The 24,502-nt window shown below is 45.4% G+C and overlaps 1 protein-coding gene and 2 pseudogenes across 1 annotated transcript; all 3 read left to right on the forward strand.

Annotated features, from left to right (window-relative positions):
* Window positions 1-3,224: 3,224 nt before the first annotated feature.
* LOC136545616 (BTB/POZ domain-containing protein At4g08455-like) lies at window positions 3,225-5,628 on the forward strand (annotated as a pseudogene).
* A 133-nt stretch (window positions 5,629-5,761) lies between these two features.
* Window positions 5,762-7,021, forward strand: LOC136543646 (uncharacterized). Its single transcript, XM_066536034.1, has one exon. It carries the CDS (start codon window positions 5,762-5,764, stop codon window positions 7,019-7,021), a length of 1,260 nt encoding a protein of 419 aa, XP_066392131.1.
* Window positions 7,022-22,600: 15,579 nt separating this feature from the next.
* LOC136545617 (uncharacterized mitochondrial protein AtMg00810-like) lies at window positions 22,601-23,551 on the forward strand (annotated as a pseudogene).
* The last annotated feature ends 951 nt before the right edge of the window (window positions 23,552-24,502 follow it).

The following is a 24,502-nucleotide window of genomic DNA, read 5'->3' on the forward strand; positions in this document are numbered from 1 at the left end:
GTTTTCTTGCATGTACCACAAATTTTTACATATCACATGAACCTCTATTTCACTGTTTTAAAAAGTCACTGTACACATACAATGGTTAGTAACAATGTTACATACATCAAAACTAAAGTATTAAACACACTTTACACGTTTTGTTTACACTATATATATATAACGATTAGAAGGAATAGTACAACTAGGATTGACACTTAGAACTGTAGGAGTGGGTGTGAAGATAACTGGTGAGAGCAACATGGAGTTCAATCACTATCTTCAGAAGCATGTTTATTAAAAGAAAGCCAATCTTTATTCTAGAATGACTTCGATGCTGTCTTAGTTTGTATCTATGTTGTAAACTACACCTTTTGTTTCAAATTGTAAGTCGTTTTAAATTTTGAGTACATGGTTTTGCTATATACCTAGATATACACTATATCCAGATACACATATATAAAAAATGGAAAAAGTCTACTTAACCCCCACCTTTCATACTTGGTCTACTTCACCCCCCAACTATGAAACCGTCTGTTTTACCTCCTGAACTTTCTAAAACCGTCTATTTTACCCCCTGGGCGGTTTTCGATAGCGGTTTTGCTACAGTAGCGGTGGTTTGCAACATGTAGCGGTGGTTTGCTACAGCTCCGGTGTTTTGAATTTTCTTTTTTTTTATTTATTTTCGGTGAATTTTTGAAAAATCATAGTAAATCATAGAAAAATTATAAAATGAAAAATCTAATTTTGTTGGACTCCACATGAGTAGATCTACATAGTGAATATATAATACGGTATACTTTAGTACAAAATTTTTACTGTAGCCTTAGATGAATTGAAAAATCTAATTTTGTCTGTAATTAATTGAAATAATTCATAGCTGCAGCTTCTATGGTCCAATTATGGTGAAATTTTTATGGTACGCTAATTATTATATGCTTGAACTATAGTAAAAAATTCGTACTAATTGGACTATGTATAACTTAGTTATAGATAAATTCTAATTAATTACAGACAAAATTGGATTTTCCAATTAATCTAAAGCTACAAAAAAATTTTGTACTAAAGCATACCGTATTATATATTCACTGTGTAGATCTACTCATATGGAGTCCAATAAAATTAGATTTTTTATTTTATGATTTTTCTATGATTTACTATGATTTTTAAAAAATTCACCGAAAATAAATAAAAAAAAAGAAAATTCAAAACGCCGGCGCTGTAGCAAACCCATTGTTACTGTAGCAAACCCGCTGTCAAAAACCGCCCAGGGGGTAAAATAGACAGTTTTAGAAAGTTCAGAGGGTAAAACAGACGGTTTCATAGTTGGGGGGTGAAGTAGACCAAGTATGAAAGGGGGGTTAAGTAGACTTTTTCCTATAAAAAATTAATGTACCTAGAAAAGTCCAAGTGACATAATATAAAATGGAGGGAGCATTTACTAATGATCAAAATTTTGCTATGCTTAGAACGACGCACAAACAAGAAACAATAAGTAAACCATCCGGATGCATCACAATGAGCTGCCTAGCTCGCTCTAGCAGCGTATATAGGCTCAAAATCTAGATGCTCACCTCCTTACAAAAACAGATACCCTTAACGGAAGTGCTAGCACGCCGGATGTCTGGACGGACGTGCGCCTCCGAACGCCCGGTGGCTGCTCTCTGTTTCCCCCTCTTGTTCCGTGCAGTGTGCCCCTGCCACTTGGATTCGGTGTTGCCCAGATGACTCAACCCGCCCACGCCGTCCGCCCCACACGCGGGGCCGTATGCGCCCCTCCATTTCCCCATCGAGCTCGAACTACTTTGGCGAGATAGAGGGAAGGAAAGGGAGGGGAGGGAGAGGAGAGGGCGAGGCGCACCACGTGAGGAAGCGCACGAGGTAGGAGTCAAAGCCTTGCGGTAGACCGCTGTCCGCTAGCCACTAGCGCCATTGCAACATGTAGAACATCCAGATGAAACATTTGCAACATACGTCTGAAGACAGATGAAACACTTGAAATATGCATCTAAAACAGTTGCAAAAAAACTCAAAATACTTGAAAAACCATTGCAAAACATATGCAACATACGAATTAAACACTGTCAATATATGTGTGAAACATATACAACATCCAAATAAACGTACCTGCAACATACTTCTGGAAAACACAGATGAAATATTTGGAATAGACACTTGCAACATATACAACATCCCGATCTACTTCTGCAACATCCATATGAAATACTTGCAACATACCTCTAAGACATCTGGAACATTTGAAACATATGCTTGCAACATGCGCTTTTAGCAAAACCTGGTCGGCGGGCGTACGGAGCATTGCACAGCGGGATCCAGATGTGCTGTCACGGTGGAGAAGGAGGATGGCAGCGCACAGGCGGCTGCGCAGCCCCTAGTGAACGACTGTGCTGCCCCCAGCGAGCGACACCCGTAATGGAGGCGGCAGCGGTGGTCGTGTAGGTGCGGCCTCGTGCGGCGAGGCGGCGGCGGCTATGCGGGCACGGGGAAGCACGCCGCAGCGGTTTGGTGCAGTTGCGATGGATGGGGTTCAAGAATGGAGACGGGAGAGCAGATTGTATCTTTCTTTATATCAACTCAAGTTGGCCAGTTGGGTGAGAATGCTAGGCTTTTTGGGCGGACGTCGAGGCCCACCAAGAGAAGCGTCCGAACAGACGGACATCTGCATCCCAACATTACCGTACCCTTAAACTCCTGGTCCTATGCCATTAGATCCACAAACTCTCGAAAACGAAATCTAGCCCGTGTCACCCTAGGTCCCGTGTCAACAAACATTGTTTGTGTAGCGCAGACGTGGTTGCCATACGCTAGGGTTGGGACGTGTTGTGATAATAAAGTGGAAATCTCACGCTTGCCATTGGAGACTAGAGAGGGTGTTGAGAAGCAACAGAATGTGCGTTGGATCATGCCTGTGCTTAGGCCATATTTTCTGATTTATTAGGAGACTAGGTGCGTGTGGTAATTTGTCTCCTATTCCAACATTCGGACATATATTGGCTAAAGTCTTAAATTGAACAAGATTCTGTCATCGAATGAAGTTTGACCAGATTTTTATGTTATGTATATTTTTAGGGGATTTTCAATTTACAAATTTCTCATTTTTTTGAGCGATATTTACAAATTTCTCATGGAAATGTGAGAAACGATGTTCGTCAGTGGGCCGGGCTACCATAGGAACAGTGAGTTTAGGCCCACATACGAACTCGCTAAGAGCCGTCAGACACCGCCGCTCGGAAAAGAGAGCCCTGGTAGCGCGGCGGCGAGGTCGGCCGGCGTTTGGAGGAGCTCCGAAGATGTGGTGCCATTCGTGCAAGGAAGGGTACGACGAGGAGGACGCCGGGACCTGCAAGGAGTGCTACGATGAGGCCAGCGAGACGGAGGAGCTCAAGCGGGAGATCGACGAGCTCCGCTCCCGCCTCCCCTCCCCCACCCTCGACGCCGCGTCCGCCCCCAACTGCGACCTCCTCCTCCACGCCATCCCCTCCTGCTCCTCCGGCGCGGGAGGCGACGGCGATGCTGGGCGCACCCCCGACACGCCCGCCGTCCCCGCCCACCGCGACATCCTCGTGGGTCCTCCTTTCCTTCTCAGCTTCTCTCCTTGCGCTGTTTACATGATTCCTTTATGCGATTCAGGTCTGATTACTTAGTTTGTGTCCTTCTTGATGGTTCAGTTCTTGACAGACCTCTAGATCGACTAGTCTTAGAACTAAAAACCTAATAATCCTAGAATATAAAAAGGAAGGTAGTCGTTTTGTGAATCCTAGAGTGTAAAAAGGAAGGTAGTCAATTTGTGATGAGGGGTCTTGATGGCCATGTTTTTTTATTTTCCATTCCATGCATAGACCTGATTCCTAGTAGTGGATTGAACAGTTCTAGTAGCTTACTGTCCTTCTGACCAATCCTCTAGTGAGGTGCTCACCGGTGTTCCTGATGGAGCGATATTGAGTTGTCTGACCCATGAGCATTCTTTGCATGATGCTGTTATTCATGAATTCGTGTATAAGTTCTCATTTATAATCTTCGTGTGAAAAGATTGTGCTGGAATCAGATGTTTGTAGAATAGATAGGCAGTGGGTAATAGATCTTACTTTCTTTCTTGAGACATGATGTGGTGGCCAATGTAAAATGTCAAAATGCTTGAAGGAAATTCTAAATCTACATGCCAACAACCGTATCTAAATGCTTCCTGTATCATCTAGATGATGAGGTGAAGTGGACTGAGCGCAAAAGGGTCCAAGGTATCTGATGCAACATTACAGTTTTTCCCCCATGAAGCATGGAGCTTATTTATGGCTTGAATCAGCATTAGAGCTACAGTTCAGATATCCCTGCACTAATTAAAACTTTCTTGATGTGTTAAAACTAACCTATATGTTGATGCTTCGAGTACTTGTATCTATGCGTATGGTGGAGCATTCTCTCTTAACTTCTTTTTTCATGTGCATCCTCTTGCCTTGAGTATAACATAAGATACAATGTGATAAGAGATGCTGAGAATAAGCATCACCACCTACTTGAACATGTTAGTGCTGATCAATTAACTACATGGCACAATCACTGAATCACATGCATATATAAAATTTTAATCTTGCTTATATCAGTGCTTAATTGTGCTGATTCTAAATGCATAATTACACACAGACTTCCAATGTTGCTCCAGGGTGGGATTTTGTTCACATGGTAAAAATATATTCATTCTTTACGGGGCCACACATTTTTTGCATGGAATCTTTGATCTGTCAACTATTTGGTTAAAGTGCTTGACTCTTTATTACTTTTCAGTTTGCATCGCATATTTTAGTCATAGGCTAGCTAATTGTGCTCATTTCAGTTGGTAACTTTAACTTTTTTTTTGCAGATTTACATTAATGCCAGCATTCTTATCTATTTTTACGTTTGCAGTTCACCTCGATTAGTTTTGTTGTTGGTTTGCACAATATATCTTTCATTTGTGTGTTAATTTTATCTCTGTCTTAGTTGTGTGTTTTTGTTGCAAGTGGAACTGCATTATATGTTAAACAGACTTTTTCTTTCAAACAGGCCAGCAGATCTCCTGTTATCAGAGCGATGCTCGAAAATGAGATGGAAGAAAGTAGGAGTGGTGTCATCAAAATCTATGATGTGTCTTATGACATCCTTCGTGCTTTTGTCCATTACCAGAAGCTCTTCTAGATGAGCAGATGGCATCTGACCTCTTGTTGGCTGAGAAGTATGAAGTAAAGCACCTGAAGGCGTACTGTGAGAAGTTCATAACATCCAAAGTGAATAACGAGAATGCTATTACCCACTATGCCTTCGCGCACCGTCACAGTGCAAAGCAGCTGCTAGAGGCCTCGCTTTCTGTGCTCATGGACAGCATGTCTACGCTAGCGGATCGCGTGGAATACAAGGAGCTTGTCGAGAAGGACCCAAGGCTTGTTGTGGAGATCTATGAAGCATATTGTTAGAATAGGCGCTCTAATGGGCTGGCCTTGGGCCTGGCGCCTAGCCTGTTAGGCTGGCTGCCTTAGGGGTTAAGATAGATAGATTACATTGATAAGGCAAGTATCATCGTTGATTGAGTGTTTCTATAAACTCTATTGATCCTTGCCTATATATTGTACCATGTACTGCTGCTAATCTATCAATCAATTCTCGAGACCTATTCACTCATGGTATCAGTCGCCTAGGTTTAGGTCTCCTCTTTCGCTGCCCACTCCACGCGCGCCGGCGCCTCGCCGCGCTGCGCCCCTCCATGCGCCGGTACACACCGTGCTGCGCCACCATGCCCTCCACCCCTCCAGCAACCCTCAGGGCTGGGGACGATCTAGCCGCCTCCTCTGCCACCATCCAGGAAGACGTCGTCGCCCAATGCCTCGCCGCGGAGAAGGCCAACGACGCTGCCGTCGCTGCCCTAGCACGCGCCCTACAGGCCAAGGAGGCCACAGCCGCGGCTAAGGATCGCGACGCCGCCGCCCAGCGCGCTAGCGAGGCACTGGCGCGTGCTGCTAAGGAGCGGGCGGCCGCTGCTGCCGCCGTTGCTCCAGAACCCTCTGGCGCCACACCTGGAGGCCCTTCAGCGCCGCCACCCGATCTTCAGGCTGCCATGCTGCATCACGAGGCCGTTGCCCTTCTGCAGCTCCATGCTCAGGCTGTTGCAGTCAGCAACATCCGGAACCACGTCACCACCATCCTCGACGTCGATTCCGGTAACTTCAACCGCTGGCGTGATCAGTTCCTTCTCATCCTCGGCAAGTTCTCCCTCCAGGATCACGTTCGAGAGGAACCTCCAGCCCCAATTCCTCCTGATTGGGCCCGGATGGACTGCGTCGTCAAGTCCTGGATCGTCGCCACGCTCACTGATGACCTTGGCGAGATCATCTCCGCCCAAGGCTCCACCGCTCGCCATGCCTGGCTCGCTGTCGAGTCGCAGTTCCTTGGCAACCGTGAGGCTCGCTCCATCCACCTCGAGACACGGTTTCACAACCTCGTCCAGGGCGACCTCTCCGTCACCGACTACTGCCGCAAGCTGAAAAAGATGGCCGATGATCTCACGGCCCTTGGCGAGGTCGTCACCGACCGCACGCTCGTCCTCAACGTGATCCGCGGCCTCAACGAGTGCTTCAGCCATGTTGGGACGCTCCTTCGTCGAGCTCGACCGTTCCCCACCTTCCTAGAGGCTCGTGACGACCTCATCCTCGAGGAACTCACCATGGAGACCCGCAAGGACGCACCTGCCACTGCGCTCGTGGCCTCCACCACTCCCAGCCCTGCCCCTGCGTCCTCCGGCACGGGCGCTGGTGGGCACTCCAAGCCGCCTAACAACCGTCGTAGCAAGCGCGGCGGTGGCGGCAAAGGCAACAGCGGCGGTGGCCCTTCTGGACAGGGGTCACGCCCCACTGGTGGCGCCCAACAGCAGCAGCCGGCCGGCGGGTGGCCATGGCCCAGCGTCTACAACCCCTGGACCGGAACCATTCAGATGTGGCCAGGGGGACCTCGTCCACCGCTAGCACCCATACCAGTGCCTCCTCACCTGCAGGCGTAGCAGTAGGCACAACAGCATGCACAACACCACGCGCAGCAGCAGGCCTTCCTCGCCCAACAGCAGCAGCACGCCCTTGCTGTCCACCAGCAGGCCGCTGCCCTCCCTGCTCCTGATGGCACTGGACAGTGGGTCGCCCCCGGGTATGGCCGGCCTCCCCTCTTGGGACTCGACGGCCCTCGCCTCCGCCTTCAGCACAACGTCGTTGACCCCTCCTACGTCCAACGAGTGGTACTTCGACTCAGGTGCTACTTCACATATGACATCTCAGTCCTCCTCTCTGTCACATGTTCTTCTCCCGCGGTACCCTACTCCTTCATCCATTGTTGTCGGTAATGGCTCTCTTCTTCCTGTCACTGCCACTGGCTCTACAGAGTTGTCTCGTAATTTACGTCTTAATAATGTTCTTGTGTCGCCACAAATTATTAAGAATCTTATCTCTGTTCGCCAATTTACTACCGACAATAATTGTTCTGTTGAGTTTGACCCCTCTGGTTGTTCTGTGAAGGTTCTTCCATCTCGGACCGAGATCGTCAGGTGCAATAGCTCTGGGCCGCTATACCCTCTGCGCCTACCCCCAGCACACTCCCTTGTCGCCCAGGCTTCCTCCCCGCTGTGGCATCGGCGTCTTGGCCACCCTGATCATGAGGCGTTGTCGAAGCTTGCGTCTAGTGTCTCCTGTCATATTCAGGATTGCTCAGAGTTATGTCATGCTTGTCAGTTAGGGCGTCATGTTCGTTTGCCCTTTCATGAGTCCACCTCCCGTGCGTCGACCAAGTTTGATCTTATACATTGTGATTTATGGACCTCTCCAGTTGTCAGCATTTCTGGTTATAAATACCACTTGGTCATACTTGATGATTGCTCTCATTTTTTGTGGACGTTTCCTTTGTGGCTTAAATCTGACACTTTCAGCACGCTTGCTCACTTCATCGCTCACGCCTCCACCTAGTTTGGCGCCCAGGTCAAGGCTGTTTAGTGCGACAACGGGAAAGAGTTTGACAACTCTAGCTCCCGTCAGTTTTTCCTCACTCAGGGCATCCACCTTCGCATGTCATGTCCCTACACATCGTCTCAAAACGGTAAAGCTGAACGCATTATTCGCTCCATCAATAATGTTGTTCGCTCACTGCTCTTTCAGGCGTCCATGCCTCCGTCCTACTGGGTAGAGGCCCTCTCTACAGCCACTGTTCTGCTCAACATACTGCCTACCAAGACTCTACAGTTTTCCATGCCGCACCTTGCCCTGTTCGGCAAGCCACCAGCATATGATCACCTATGAGTCTTCGGTTGCAAATGTTACCCAAACATGTCGGCTACTACACCCCACAAACTCGCCCCTAGGTCTGCCCTGTGTGTCTTCCTTGGCTATTCCACTCATCACAAAGGGTACCGCTGCCTTGACCTCTCCTCCAATAGAGTCATCGTCTCCCGGCACGTCATCTTCGATGAAATGACTTTTCCCTTTGCTGAGCGCCATGGTCCTAGTGCTCCAGCAGACCTACAGTTCCTCGATGACGATACTACTGACCCTGTGCTCCCTCCTATTGGACCGATGCACAAGTTTTTGTCTATAGGAACACCACCCAGCACCGCTGCTATCTCCAGCGCCCCTGCCGGTCCCACCGCGACTGTGCCTGGGGCGCCCCTGACTGCTGATGATCCACCGGCGCCCGCGCTCTACATTCCACCAGCGCTGCGGGCATTGGGGACACCTACCACGCCACGCGCGGCCACCAAGACTAGCTCTCCCACGCCACGCGCGGCCACGGCATTGCCCAACACGCCTGGAGAGGCCTCCCCGCTCTACATCCCGCCTGCCCTGCGTGCAGGCGCAGGTGTAACACCCCAGGTGTTTGCCACCAGTTAAGCAATGGGTTTGAGCTAAAACATGGTATATTAAGTGATGATGAAGATGTCAAGGTCAAACCTATAGAAACGAGCCCCAACCTAAACTTGGATATTGCACCTTTGCTCGCCTATAGACCCCTTTTCAAGATATATGCTTAGGTGGTGTTATTGGAATATCTTCATGTGTCTCACATCAATACCCATCTATATTGATCCATGGAAAAGTTTCGTGAAGTTTGGAATCAAAAAGTCACATGAAATGATAAGTTATATCCTTATTGGAATGACTTTGCTAAGTGCTTGAATTGCACTATTAAGTGAATGAGAACATGAGATGTCAACCAAACCTTGCAACCTTGCCAGAATGACTCTAGATGAACTCTACAACAAAAGTCATGAAAGGTTCATGTTGGGCAAATGCCAAGAAAATGCTCCAATGGATCAAAAAGGATAATTTAAGCTTCATCGTGATGCTACTTTGGTCAAAGTAGAACAACAGGTTCTATACCAGTTTTGAGGTTGGACCTTAAATGAAAGTTGTAGTCCATATTATGTAGAACAAACTTTGTTTTTGGACTAAGAGCTAGATCATCTTGGAAGCAAGTCAAATCGAGGTCACAAGATCAAATTTGCTGCTGATTTCAGCACTTACAAATATTCTAAGTCTGGAATTTCGCTAAGCAACGACGTTGGCATTCCGCGTTCTCCGAAATTCGTTAAGCAACTTGAGTTGGTCCAAAAATAAAAGTTGAAGGTTATATTATGGAGAAGAGCATGCAAAAAGTTGCACTGAGTTTGACCGAGTTTTGACCTCTGAAGGCGAGTTCCTGTGACCGTTATCAACATGTTGACACTGTCATTTTGAGGCTTAATTACCCGCTGTTGAAGAGCTCTAATGACCTTGGTCTCTAAATGAAAAATGTAGAGCAGCTCACAGGCTTCAAACTTTGTTTTAGGCCCAGTAACTAATTCGGCCTGTAGCCAGCCAGAACTAACGCCCCCTCTGCTCACTTCTACGCGCACCACGTGTTCGACGATATGCCATGTGGCCTTCTTGCATGAACGCCGCGCGCCCTCTCCATCGCCACGCGCCGCCCGGCCCCCTGCACCCCAAATGCAGATGCTCGAGCCTCCTCTGCTCACTCGCCGCTCTCCATTCGCCTCCTGCCTGCCTTCTCTCGCTCCCGCCGCGCGTGCCAGAGCGCGTCCGCCATGGCCGAGCTCCAGAGCTCGCGGCCACGCTGCTGATTCTCGCTGTTGTATTCGGTTGCAGGCCAAGCTAAGCACCACCACGTCCGCCTTACCGTGTTCCTCCTCCTGTGCGCACTCTTCGGGCCCATGGAGGCCGAAGCCGCACCAGCGTCGGGCCGCAGCTGTCATCGCCATGCGTGCATGTGGGTGAGCCTCTTGGGGCAGCTTCCGGTGGAGCTGTCCCCTCCCTTGAGTGCTCCCAGCGATGGGGATGCTTCACCGCGACTCCACGGCCGTCGGCGCCGCCTCAGCCGGCCGGAGCCGTGAGTCCAGCCATCCTCTGCTATGTTTTCCGACCAGGGGCTTCGTGCTAGAATTCGACGAAAGTCAAGGTCCTATCTGCAATGTCATAGACTCATGTGAATAGTGCCGTAAGGACTGGTTTGTAATTCTTTTGCAGGAACTTTGGAAATTCATAGTAAATCGTAGAAAATTCGTAAAATAGTAAATGAGGACTTTTTGCAATCCTTGTGAAATTGTCTATGCAGTGGATCTATAATATGGCATGTTTTAGTTTAAATATTTTGCGGTAAAAATAGATTTGTGCAGTAAGGTTGCAATGCTAGTTGAATTTGTTATTTTTCATAACTGTAGATCTAGGGCTCCAAATGAAGTGAAATTTTTGTGGCATGCTACTCATGTGATAGTTGATGTGTGGTAAAAATTTCATGAGTATTGGATGAAGTATGAGTGAGTTATTGGTTTATCTTGCTCTCACATGATTTCTTGCTTTAGCAACTTGTCTTTTTCATAGAGGTTGCTATACATATTCAAATGGAGTGAAATTTGTACAGTAGACTATTGAGAGGATATGTGAGCCACAATAATTTTTGTAGAATTTATTGTATACTTTTGGTATATGTTCATTAAGTCACCTTGTTATCTAAAATAAATTAAGAAATGCATTAAAAGAATTTATTTGGTCATGGACACTAGGTTTTCTGGTGTTCTTTAGTCATGTGTGAAATGTTGGAAAAGTTGGTTTTGCCCAATTATGTATTTGCAACATAAGTTAATAATTATTTTCTTGCCGATGTGGTTTATGGACAGATCTGGGAACTTAGCAAAGTTCTTCATGATAATGTGCTTTGTTGTGAAACTTGTTTATACAAAAGTTGTAGATAATTCATGTATCTAGCTTCTATTAAAATTTGGTGTCATTTGGCCAAGTAGTTTAAGAGTTACAGCTGTTTAAAGTTGGGTTTCAGAAATGGCTGCTTTCTGTCAATTGTGGACCAGTTTCTGTAAATGGATATATTTGACTTAGTTAACTTGAGAATCATGCTAATATGATTAAAGATGAATTGTAGAAAATTCCATAAGCTTTCCAGATTGTCTTGTTGCATGTCATTTGGATTTGTGTAACTCCAGTTATAGCTAAATCTTGTAGCTGCTGTTTGCATGTCCAGAAATTGGCAGATTCCAATTATAGTGTTTGCTTGTATATTGTTAAGTGTGACTTATGCCTTGAATGATGACTGAGTTAGAGCACCTGAGATCTTGGGAAACTTGTGCCATGCTTGATGTGCTTGCTCTCTATAGTTAGTGGTGTGAGGTTAGTTAAATAGCTATTGGTGTCTATGTCTTGCATAATCTTGTGTTTATCTTGAATGCTTATGTGATGCATCTTGTGTTACAATTCATCACATTCATACACATGCATCTTGCATCTCATTTAGGTACGCTAGATGAATCACGTGAAGGATGTGATGTGGAGCCGAACTCGAAGATTTGGTTTGGTGAATCTATCCCGAAGATGGAAGGACTAAGCAAGTGCAAGGACCGGAGATGTCACCATGACGGTGCAAGCTAACGGAACTGACTTGTGTCGGATCCCAGGCAAGCCCCGGAGCATTATAAGTCTCCTAATTTATGAAAGCAATTCTTTCTATATATGAGTTATATATTGTTGCATTAAGTTGTAGGAGTTGATTGAAACCGTTGATGCATTTATTACTATCCTTGCCTACCTTACTACCTTGTTACCCTGTTAGGTCAGGATCGAATAACTGCTTAGCCTTGCTTAGACCGGTAGCGATCGGTGATATCCGGTCACCTACATTATAGGTGGTTACTGGAAGAATTTAGCTATGGAAAGAATGATATCCTGGAATTAACCATATGTGATGGATAATTGGAGACCGGACGGAAAAAGTTGGAGGCAACCAGACAGGGTTCTGGGGTGCTGTTAGTTTCCATCTGTGTCGATTAAGGACCGATCGTTGTTGGCCCTCGAGTCATGTTGAACGCATGCCTTACATTTAGCTGGCCGGATAAAGTACCTTCCGACCGCGAAGCTGGGAGATTTTTCGGGCCGAGTAGATTGCCCGCAGCGCACTGTGCCGGAGCAGGTGTGGTAGGACACGGGGGCGAGATGATAAGACCAAAGTGCAGTCGGTCGGCCCCCGGGTACATGTGGTTCCTGGCAAACTCGAGATTCCTGGAAAGTTGACTCGGTGATCAATATCTCACTTTAGCGGGTGAGTGAGATTTGTGTAAGGAATAAATCACTAGCTGGTTAGGAATCGATTCGAATCGCCATCGCTCCTGGATAGTGAGCACTTGACTCGAGTTACTGCATCGTAGTAATTATTATGAAACAATGATGGTTATCTGGATGGTATGGGATATGCTAAATCTAAATTGGTAACTGGATGTTATTGATTAATCAAGTGATTGCTATAGTACAGGTGCTTACCTAGATGGATAGGCTATAATAAAGATGATGCAAAGTACTTAAAATGGTTTCTTCATGATAGCTTATGCTTTTTGCAAACAAGTCAGCTAGCCCACTAAAGAAAGCCTTGCATGATCCTTGGTGTCATTTATTTTGGTTTCCGACGGGTAAGTCTGGCTGAGTATATTCGAGTACTCAGGATTTATCCCACCTTGTTGCAGGTGATGTTCTCGACCTGTTGATGATGGTGGCTAACCACCGGTGGGCTCGGTGATTCTATACTTACTTCTCATCTATATGCTTTTGTCGGATGATGTCACTCTGCTAGCAATATATTTGGAACTTATATTAATGTAATCATTTGAAAGCTATGTTGTTTCCACTAAGCAGTTTTGAAACCCCAAACTTGTACTATTATTTGTTAACCCCTTTGTAATATTATTTCTGCTGCAACCCGATGTATGTGATGTGTATTTGCTTAATCACGCGATCTTGGTTGTGATGTTGATTTACCGAGGTCTTTCGGGACACTCGGCGGACTACCAGGTTTATATGAGTGAAAGTATGGGTGTGTCAACGTGTTAGCGGGGACAACTGTACTTGATCTTGTATAAATTAGGCGGTTCTGTCACAGCTGGTATCAGAGCGAGATTAAGCATAATACTGTCAGGTACATAGTTTTAAAAGTCAAGTTTTGGTTTTAAAAGGTCTATTTTAACTAAAACTTTAGCTACAGGTAAATTTGTCAAAACTTATTTGCAGAACTATGCTAGCGACATCCTCCTTTATGTCCAGTTAAGGACTATTAGGTGGCTATCTAAGTACTAACTTTGCAGGATGTACTATATTGAAATTTTTACTTTCGTCGTCCATACGACGTGCTATTGTATGGATGCCATTCGCTTGAATGGTACTGTATGGATCAATTGCCTCTACGCCTAGGTAAGTGTGAGTTGTGAGAGTATGACCGTCCAACTGTCGGTCTAAGGGAGAGTTAGCTGTGGTTACTGGAATATTTACATGTTACACACATGTATATATGAAGGTACTTAATTGTGGGTATATCTACCGGGTAGCTATGGATACCGAAGTATATATATCTGGGGATGTATATATGGAAAGTATCTTAGTTTACTGCTTTCATTATATGCTTATTTATCTCTTATGGGAATGGGCTACAATGAATTTGCCTGCAGGTACATTAACCACGAATGCGTAGATTGCATGTAGCTGATGACTAGCTATATATCGAGAGAGTACGTGTTATGCCACCGACATAGAACGTGATTGCCACCTTAGGCTGGCAATTTCGTGAGGACGAATAGGACGAGCATGCATCATGATTGTGCTTGTGCATAAATATGCTTCCCTTCCTTTGTTCTAAGTACTAAGTAACTTGTGATCGATGTATTGCACTATCTTCCTTGTGTGGAGTTAAACAAGAATGTCTTGTTCCATGTTGCTTGAATAGGAAGTGCTTGAGAAAAGTGTGTGCTTAGCCTTGCTAGAAATAATTGTGGTTACATGCTTAACCTATAATGTCATCTAGTTAGCCAAGTGGTGGGTAGGTATGCTTGTTATCTAATTAGTGCCATAGTTATCACCCCTTTTGTCCTCGGTAAGCATACGAGTGTTGAAGAGCGCTATCCTAGAACCACATCCAAGTTTTGGTAATCACTTGGTGGACACAAGACGTATATGGAAATTTGGCAAGAAGTCCCCTGCTCAGTTGTCTTTGGCAATTAAGCTATGCTCTCTTGCGTTGTGTTTTGATTTTCGGATCCCCTGCTTGTTGACTCCTAACCTTGTGACTACCTTTGTTTGCTATCCCTCCTTCGCATAGTGCTTCCTCCTATGCAACCCAATTTGTGCCATGTGAGATTTCTTGTAGGTTGTATGTTCAGTAATGGTGCCACAATTAGCGATCTACGGTGCCGCGATGAAACCGAGAGCCTCCTGTGGGTGCACACACAAGGCTGTGCTGCTCGGCACGTGCTGGTATCGAGGTTTCTAGTCATGATCCATTACAGAACTACACCGATATGTTATTTTCATGTGAGCTTTTCCTTGGTTATCTCTCCTCATCATGTCAAGAGATCTATATGTCGAACTAGAAGCAATAGGACTCCCTTTTTAAGTCGTCCAATGGTTAACCTTTGAAGAACAGGTCACTAACAGGAACATAAACAGACTGCAAGAGGTGGTAGATAAGTGACTCTACTCGACATGACTATCCCTGTAATGACGTCGATCATCTAGTGCGCAACTTATGTCATTTTCATTGGATCAGAAAGGTGCACCACACTTAAGGTTGAACAAGTTATCAGTCGAAAGGTAAATGGACCAGGATATTATGTGCTGTAATAGGTCACCTAATATATATGAGTTCCTGTCCAAGTTCTCAATCTTTAGGTGCATAAGGATCACGTAGACGAACCGACCTTCTTTGGTGTGACCCCTTTCTGCCGACTTCAATGGCAACCATCTGTAGGCTTCGATCACAAATTTTTATTGTCAAGAGTGAAGATTTGGAACCTTTTTAGTGTTGAGGGATAACTGATTTGTTACTAGTAGGAAAGTTAGTCTTCAGTTACGTAACGACTATTTGGTAACTATGAAGGCCAGATCTCACAGAACAATGTTGATCAAGGAAACAACAAACCTGGCCCTGCAATGCAAGTGCTACTTCTTCTCCAAATGTGCTATCAAGTCAATTCCATCATGGACAATCACGTATATAGTACAAGACGTTGTATCGGCTAGGTAGGAGCTAGCGAAAGCACGTCCCTAGTTTTTAGTCAGCATCTTTGTGCCCCAAGGTGCCACTAACACATGTGTCCGGACTCTATTGGATGAAGTGCCGAAGGATATATAGGAATGGTTCCTTGTCAATGTAGAAATGCCTACATGTGGAATAATGTTTTGTGCCCTGCGAAAATAGCCCACAAGTCCAATGCTGGTGCATAGTCAAGTTGGTGTCTAGAACGATGGTTGAAGTGTTACCAGAGAAGCATGTAAGGAAAACTCTAGCCTCCATCCTCAGCTAGAGAAAGACTGCTGCTGCTATGAGAAAGGTTAGAGAGTGCCAAACACACACCTCAACGTGTGGAGCAAAGAAAAGGGAGGACACGAAATCTGTCCAGATTTTGTGGCACTAAACCGGTTATCTTCAAGCCAACGGTTAGTGACTCAAACGAAGCTAGATTGACCCCAAACTTGGTGATCTCATTCCTTGCTTAGGGCCCTTCAATGTCTTAAGTTGGTTTGAGTATTGGCTGAGTAAAGCATCGGATTTGAGAGATACCTTGTCGGCTCGGTTTGCTGCCATTTCAGAACAGAGCAGTTTTGGTAGAGGAATTATTTGGATGGTCAAACGGTGTCTGTTTGAGTTGAATTTTGGTGAGTAGTTAGAAGACCCATGGATCTACATGCCCACCAAAATTTGTGCATATTGAAGCAGTAGTTTGTGAGATATGAATAGAAAACAAAAGGGTACATAATCTGCAATTTCGTTGTGACTGCGATCATCATTTGCATTAGACAGTTGTGTTTGCCATTCCTGCCAAGAAATTACAACTTGTAGGTGTATTGCTGATTAGACAACCCTCCATACCCTTGAGAAGACTAATTGCACCCCTATGTGCCTTGCCTTTGCCCTCTTAGATCAGCAATGCGTGAGCAGTCAAGGTGTTCTAGAAGTCAAAATTGTGCCCTTGCAATTCAAAAGCGATTGGAAAGGTGTCTAACCATATATTTTCTTGGATTATGGTTTTTGAGATATTGATTGGCCTTAGAATGGAAGCCTCGACGACAAATGTAGTAAGAAAGCTGGTTTTGCTACGATGCAAGTCAACCCAACTTGCTGTGCAACTGCACCACGAAGGCAAATTGTACTCAACCTACTTGGTAGTGAACTAGTCCCTAGTTTTGTGATTACTTGCAACTTGTGTTGTCCTCCAAGCCTCGCTAACATCCTTCTACGTCAATGGTTCTCCAATGCTGACATGCCTTTGGTACCTTATAGGTGTTTTTACCCAAGAGGTTGCATCAGATTCCACCCAGATCCCTATTGCAACCTAGATCCAAAGGCTCCCTAAGGAATGATCATCGAGAACGACAGATTCAGCTATTAGGTTTACCACTCACTCGGTAGACTCAGACCATACAATATTGTTATCAGAGAAAGAGAACTGCACACATGGAACCATTGCAACGAGTATCCTTCAGAAGATTATCATCTAGTGCAAAGTTCATATGGTCTATGCTATATCCACTTGGGAAGTAGATGTTACAAGTATTTAGTCTATGTTTGTATCGCTCTTCGTACAGCAAGGACGAAGTACATAGGACATTGCTATCTTGGATTCCTCCCAAAGTAACAATACATCATGAAGGCCAACGAAGGAAATTCTTCAGACAAAACTTACTACAAAGGACAAGTATCAGAAAGTGTCTTGACCAAATTAGCCTCTCTTATGCTTGAAGCTATGTAGCCTAAAGCTATCGCTGATATTGGAAACTGGTAGCATGTCTCTCTTCCATAAAAGTCTTTCGTCCTGAATCTCGGGACGCGATTCCTTTAAGGGGGGAGGGCTGTAACACCCCAGGTGTTTGCCACCAGTTAAGCAATGGGTTTGAGCTAAAATATGGTATATTAAGTGATGATGAAGATGTCAAGGTCAAACCTATAGAAACGAGCCCCAACCTAAACTTGGATATTGCACCTTTGCTCGCCTATAGACCCCTTTTCAAGATATATGCTTAGGTGGTGTTATTGGAATATCTTCATGTGTCTCACATCAATACCCATCTATATTGATCCATGGAAAAGTTTCGTGAAGTTTGGAATCAAAAAGTCACATGAAATGATAAGTTATATCCTTATTGGAATGACTTTGCTAAGTGCTTGAATTGCACTATTAAGTGAATGAGAACATGAGATGTCAACCAAACCTTGCAACCTTGCCAAAATGACTCTAGATGAACTCTACAACAAAAGTCATGAAAGGTTCATGTTGGGCAAATGCCAAGAAAATGCTCCAATGGATCAAAAAGGATAATTTAAGCTTCATCGTGATGCTACTTTGGTCAAAGTAGAACAACAGGTTCTATACCAGTTTTGAGGTTGGACCTTAAATGAAAGTTGTAGTCCATATTATGTAGAACAAACTTTGTTTTTGGACTAAGAGCTAGATCATCTTGGAAGCAAGTCAAATCGAGGTCACAAGATCAAATTTGCTGCTGATTTCAGCACTTACAAATATTCTAAGTCTGGAATTTCGCTAAGCAACGACGTTGGCATTCCGCGTTCTCCGAAATTCGTTAAGCAACTTGAGTTGGTCCAAAAATAAAAGTTGAAGGTTATATTATGGAGAAGAGCATGCAAAAAGTTGCACTGAGTTTGACCGAGTTTTGACCTCTGAAGGCGAGTTCCCGTGACCGTTATCAACATGTTGACACTGTCATTTTGAGGCTTAATTACCCGCTGTTGAAGAGCTCTAATGACCTTGGTCTCTAAATGAAAAATGTAGAGCAGCTCGCAGGCTTCAAACTTTGTTTTAGGCCCAGTAACTAATTCGGCCTGTAGCCAGCCAGAACTGACGCCCCCTCTGCTCACTTCTACGCGCACCACGTGTTCGACGATATGCCGTGTGGCCTTCTTGCATGAACGCCGCGCGCCCTCTCCATCGCCACGCGCCGCCCGGCCCCCTGCACCCCAAATGCAGATGGCCGAGCCTCCTCTGCTCACTCGCCGCTCTCCATTCGCCTCCTGCCTGCCTTCTCTCGCTCCCGCCGCGCGTGCCAGAGCGCGTCCGCCATGGCCGAGCTCCAGAGCTCGCGGCCACGCTGCTGATTCTCGCTGTTGTATTCGGTTGCAGGCCAAGCTAAGCACCACCGCGTCCGCCTTACCGTGTTCCTCCTCCTGTGCGCACTCTTCGGGCCCATGGAGGCCGAAGCCGCACCAGCGTCGGGCCGCAGCTGTCATCGCCATGCGTGCATGTGGGTGAGCCTCTTGGGGCAGCTTCCGGTGGAGCTGTCCCCTCCCTTGAGTGCTCCCAGCGATGGGGATGCTTCACCGCGACTCCACGGCCGTCGGCGCCGCCTCAGCCGGCCGGAGCCGTGAGTCCAGCCATCCTCTGCTATGTTTTCCGACCAGGGGCTTCGTGCTAGAATTCGACGAAAGTCAAGGTCCTATCTGCAATATCATAGACTCATGTGAATAGTGCCATAAGGACTGGTTTGTAATTATTTTGCAGGAACTTTGGAAATTCATAGTAAATCGTAGAAAATTCGTAAAATAGTAAATGAGGACTTTTTGGAATCCTTGTGAAATTGTCTATGCAGTGGATCTATAATATGGCATGTTTTAGTTTAAATATTTTGCGGTAAAAATAGATTTGTGCAGTAAGGTTGCAATGCTAGTTGAATTTGTTATTTTTCATAACTGTAGATCTAGGGCTCCAAATGAAGTGAAATTTTTGTGGCATGCTACTCATGTGATAGTTGATGTGTGGTAAAAATTTCATGAGTATTGGATGAAGTATGAGTGAGTTATTGGTTTATCTTGCTCTCACATGATTTCTTGCTTTAGCAACTTGTCTTTTTCATAGAGGTTGCTATACATATTCAAATGGAGTGAAATTTGTACAGTAGACTATTGAGAGGATATGTGAGCCACAATAATTTTTGTAGAATTTATTGTATACTTTTGGTATATGTTCATTAAGTCACCTTGTTATCTAAAATAAATTAAGAAATGCATTAAAAGAATTTATTTGGTCATGGACACTAGGTTTTCTGGTGTTCTTTAGTCATGTGTGAAATGTTGGAAAAGTTGGTTTTGCCCAATTATGTATTTGCAACATAAGTTAATAATTATTTTCTTGCCGATGTGGTTTATGGACAGATCTGGGAACTTAGCAAAGTTCTTCATGATAATGTGCTTTGTTGTGAAACTTGTTTATACAAAAGTTGTAGATAATTCATGTATCTAGCTTCTATTAAAATTTGGTGTCATTTGGCCAAGTAGTTTAAGAGTTACAGCTGTTTAAAGTTGGGTTTCAGAAATGGCTGCTTTCTGTCAATTGTGGACCAGTTTCTGTAAATGGATATATTTGACTTAGTTAACTTGAGAATCATGCTAATATGATTAAAGATGATTTGTAGAAAATTCCATAAGCTTTCCAGATTGTCTTGTTGCATGTCATTTGGATTTGTGTAACTCCAGTTATAGCTAAATCTTGTAGCTGCTGTTTGCATATCCAGAAATTGGCAGATTCCAATTATAGTGTTTGCTTGTATATTGTTAAGTGTGACTTATGCCTTGAATGATGACTGAGTTAGAGCACCTGAGATCTTGGGAAACTTGTGCCATGCTTGATGTGCTTGCTCTCTATAGTTAGTGGTGTGAGGTTAGTTAAATAGCTATTGGTGTCTATGTCTTGCATAATCTTGTGTTTATCTTGAATGCTTATGTGATGCATCTTGTGTTACAATTCATCACATTCATACACATGCATCTTGCATCTCATTTAGGTACGCTAGATGAATCACGTAAAGGATGTGATGTGGAGCCGAACTTGAAGATTTGGTTTGGTGAATCTATCCCGAAGATGGAAGGACTAAGCAAGTGCAAGGACCGGAGATGTCACCATGACGGTGCAAGCTAACGGAACTGACTTGTGTCGGATCCCAGGCAAGCCCCGGAGCATTATAAGTCTCCTAATTTATGAAAGCAATTCTTTCTATATATGAGTTATATATTATTGCATTAAGTTGTAGGAGTTGATTGAAACCGTTGATGCATTTATTACTATCCTTGCCTACCTTACTACCTTGTTACCCTGTTAGGTCAGGATCGAATAACTGCTTAGCCTTGCTTAGACCTGTAGCGATCGGTGATATCTGGTCACCTACATTATAGGTGGTTACTGGAAGAATTTAGCTATGGAAAGAATGATATCCTGGAATTAACCATATGTGATGGATAATTGGAGACCGGACGGAAAAAGTTGAAGGCAACCAGACAGGGTTCTGGGGTGCTGTTAGTTTCCGTCTGTGTCGGTTAAGGACCGATCGTTGTTGGCCCTCGAGTCATGTTGAACTCATGCCTTACATTTAGCTGGCCGGATAAAGTACCTTCCGACCGCGAAGCTGGGAGATTTTTCGGGCCGAGTAGATTGCCCGCAGCGCACTGTGCCGGAGCAGGTGTGGTAGGACACGGGGGCGAGATGATAAGACCAAAGTGCAGTCGGTCGGCCCCCGGGTACATGTGGTTCATGGCAAACTCGAGATTCCTGGAAAGTTGACTCGGTGATCAATATCTCACTTTAGCGGGTGAGTGAGGTTTGTGTAAGGAATAAATCACTAGCTGGTTAGGAATCGATTCGAATCGCCATCGCTCCTGGATAGTGAGCACTTGACTCGAGTTACTGCATCATAGTAATTATTATGGAACAATGATGGTTATCTGGATGGTATGGGATATGCTAAATCTAAATTGGTAACTGGATGTTATTGATTAATCAAGTGATTGCTATAGTACAGGTGCTTACCTAGATGGATAGGCTATAATAAAGATGATGCAAAGTACTTAAAATGGTTTCTTCATGATAGCTTATGCTTTTCGCAAACAAGTCAGCTAGCCCACTAAAGAAAGCCTTGCATGATCCTTGGTGTCATTTGTTTTGGTTTCCGACGGGTAAGTCTGGCTGAGTACATTCGAGTACTCAGGGTTTATCCCACCTTGTTGCAGGTGATGTTCTCGACCTGTTGATGATGGTGGCTAACCACCGGTGGGCTCGGTGATTCTATACTTACTTCTCATCTATATGCTTTTGTCGGATGATGTCACTCTGCTAGCAATATATTTGGAACTTATATTAATGTAATCATTTGAAAGCTATGTTGTTTCCACTAAGCAGTTTTAAAACTCCAAACTTGTACTATTATTTGTTAACCCCTTTGTAATATTATTTCTGCTGCAACCCGATGTATGTGATGTGTATTTGCTTAATCACGCGATCTTGGTTGTGATATTGATTTACCGAGGTCTTTCGGGACACTCGGCGGACTACCGGGTTTATATGAGTGAAAGTATGGGTGTGTCAACGTGTTAGCGGGGACAACCGTACTTGATCTTGTATAAATTGGGCGGTTCTGTCACAGCAGGACCCCCGCCTGGGTTCCCACCTCTCCGATCAGATCGGGCCTTCACGTACCACTACACACGTCGACCCTGACCGCTGGCTCCGCCTGTACCAGCCGCTCCAACACCGCCTGATCCGGCTGCTCCTGCACCGGCCGACCCGCTACCCAAGGGCACCGTCGCTGTCATTCCAGTGACAAACCAGCACGCTATGAGCACGCGGTCGAAGAGCGGCTATCGGATGCCTGCCTCCTACCATGCCGCCCCCTCTCTATAGTGCCCAAGACCTTTCATAGCGCTCTCGCTGACCCCAATTGGCGAGCGGCTATGGAAGAAGAACACAATGCTCTCTTGCAGAATCACACTTGGGACCTCGTGCCTCGACCTCCTCGGGCAAACATCGTCACTGGCAAGTGGATTTTCTAGCACAAGTTTCAGTCTGATGGCTCCCTTGAGCGGTACAAGGCATGCTGGGTTGTTCGTGGCTTTACCCAGTGGCCTGGTGTTGATTTCGATGAGACGTTCAGTCCTATGGTGAAGCCCGCTACTATCCGCACGGTGCTCTCCTTGGCGCTCTCTCGCACCTGGACCATCCACCAACTAGATGTGAAGAATGCCTTCCTTCATGGCAATCTGTCAGAGGTTGTGTATTGCCAGCAGCCGTCCGGGTTCGAAGATCCAGCTCACCCGGACTTTGTCTGCCTTCTGAAGAAATCCCTTTACGGCCTGAAGCAGGCTCCTCGCGCATGGTACAGCCGGATGGCCTTGTTCCTGCTGTCTATTGGGTTTGTTGAAGCCAAGTCAGACACCTCACTTTTTATTTACCGGCGTGGATCAGATACAGCCTACCTGTTGCTCTATGTGGATGACATTGTCCTCACAGCTTCCTCACCCGGTCTCCTTCAGCGGATTATCTTAGCGCTTCAGCAGGAGTTCGCCATGAAAGACCTCGGTGCATTGCATCACTTCCTTGGTATGCAGGTTCAACGAAGTGGTGATGGCCTCTTCCTCTCACAACGACAGTATATGCTGGACATTCTGGAACGTACAGGAATGACAGAGTGCAAGCCATGCTCCACTCCAGTTGACACCAATCCGAAGGTTGCTGCAGCTGATGGGGCCCCTGTGTCTGATGCTACAGACTTCCGCAGCCTTGCTGGAGCTCTCCAGTACCTGACGTTCACCCGCCCAGACATTGCATATGCAGTTCAGCAGGTCTGCCTCCACATGCATGATCCTCGTGAGCCTCACCTTACTGCCCTGAAGAGGATTCTTCGCTACGTTCGAGGCACTATTCACCTTGGTCTTCTGCTGCGACCGTCTACTTCGACTGATCTTGTCGTCTACACCGACGCTGACTGGGCTGGTTGTCCGGACACTCGCAAGTCCACCTCAGACTATGCGGTGTTCCTTGGCGACAACCTTGTTTTCTGGTCCTCAAAGCGCCAGAACACAGTGTCAAGATCCAGTGCTGAAGCCGAGTATCGCGCGGTGGCCAACGGAGTTGCAGAGGCTACTTGGCTCCGCCAGCTACTTCTGGAGCTGCATGCCCCTCTACGACGCGCCACACTGGTGTATTGTGACAACATCGGTGCCGTCTACATGACCTCCAACCCGGTTCAGCATCAGCGCACCAAGCACATTGAGATCGATCTTCACTTCGTTCGGGAGCGAGTCACCGTTGGTGATCTTCGTGTTCTGCATGTTCCCACCTCTTCGCAATATGCAGATATCTTCACCAAAGGGCTGCCTACTTCAGTTTTCACGGAGTTTAGGTCCAGTCTAAACGTGCAGAGTGGCTGACGATTCGACTGCGGGGGCGTGTTAGAATAGGCGCCCTAATGGGCTAGCCTTGGGCCTGGCGCCTAGCCTGTTAGGCTGGCTGCCTTAGGGGTTAAGATAGATAGATTACATTGATAAGGCAAGGATCACTGTTGATTGGGTGTTTCTATAAACCCTATTGATACTTGCCTATATATTGTACCCTGTACTGCTGCTAATCTATCAATCAATTCCCGAGACCTATTCGCTCTCACATATATCAACCGGCAAGTCAACACTGCAGCTGGGAAAGACACATATTGTAGCAGCAGGAAGTGATAATTACGAACATAACTTGTGCAGTAGTAGTATTCTAACTATGCGTTTGTGCATTCATGTAAGCAAGGTTTGAACATCATATTCTCATCCTGTTTAGATGCAAACTGCTATTTTTTGGATGATAATCAATTAGACGATGTTGCTCCAAACAGGGTTGACGTGCTGTTGAGAATGAAACGGGATATAATGGCATCTTCATGTCCGACAGGGTGCCCTATTGGTTTATGATGGAATGTGATGTATACTCCCTGAGTCCTTAAATATAAGGTACTGGGGTATTTAAAATTTGTCCTAAATTATAAGTATTCTAGATGAATTAACCCTCCCTGAAGCATTATGTACCTACCATTAGTGTCTGCCACTAGGTTTAACATATGATTAGAACAAGATCTCTCCACAGAGGGTTAACATAGAGGGTTACATGTGTAATTTGTTTTACCCCATAATCTGTAATAAA

The sequence above is a fragment of the Miscanthus floridulus genome, chromosome 3 (assembly GCF_019320115.1).
Source record: "Miscanthus floridulus cultivar M001 chromosome 3, ASM1932011v1, whole genome shotgun sequence".
NCBI lineage: Eukaryota > Viridiplantae > Streptophyta > Magnoliopsida > Poales > Poaceae > Miscanthus > Miscanthus floridulus.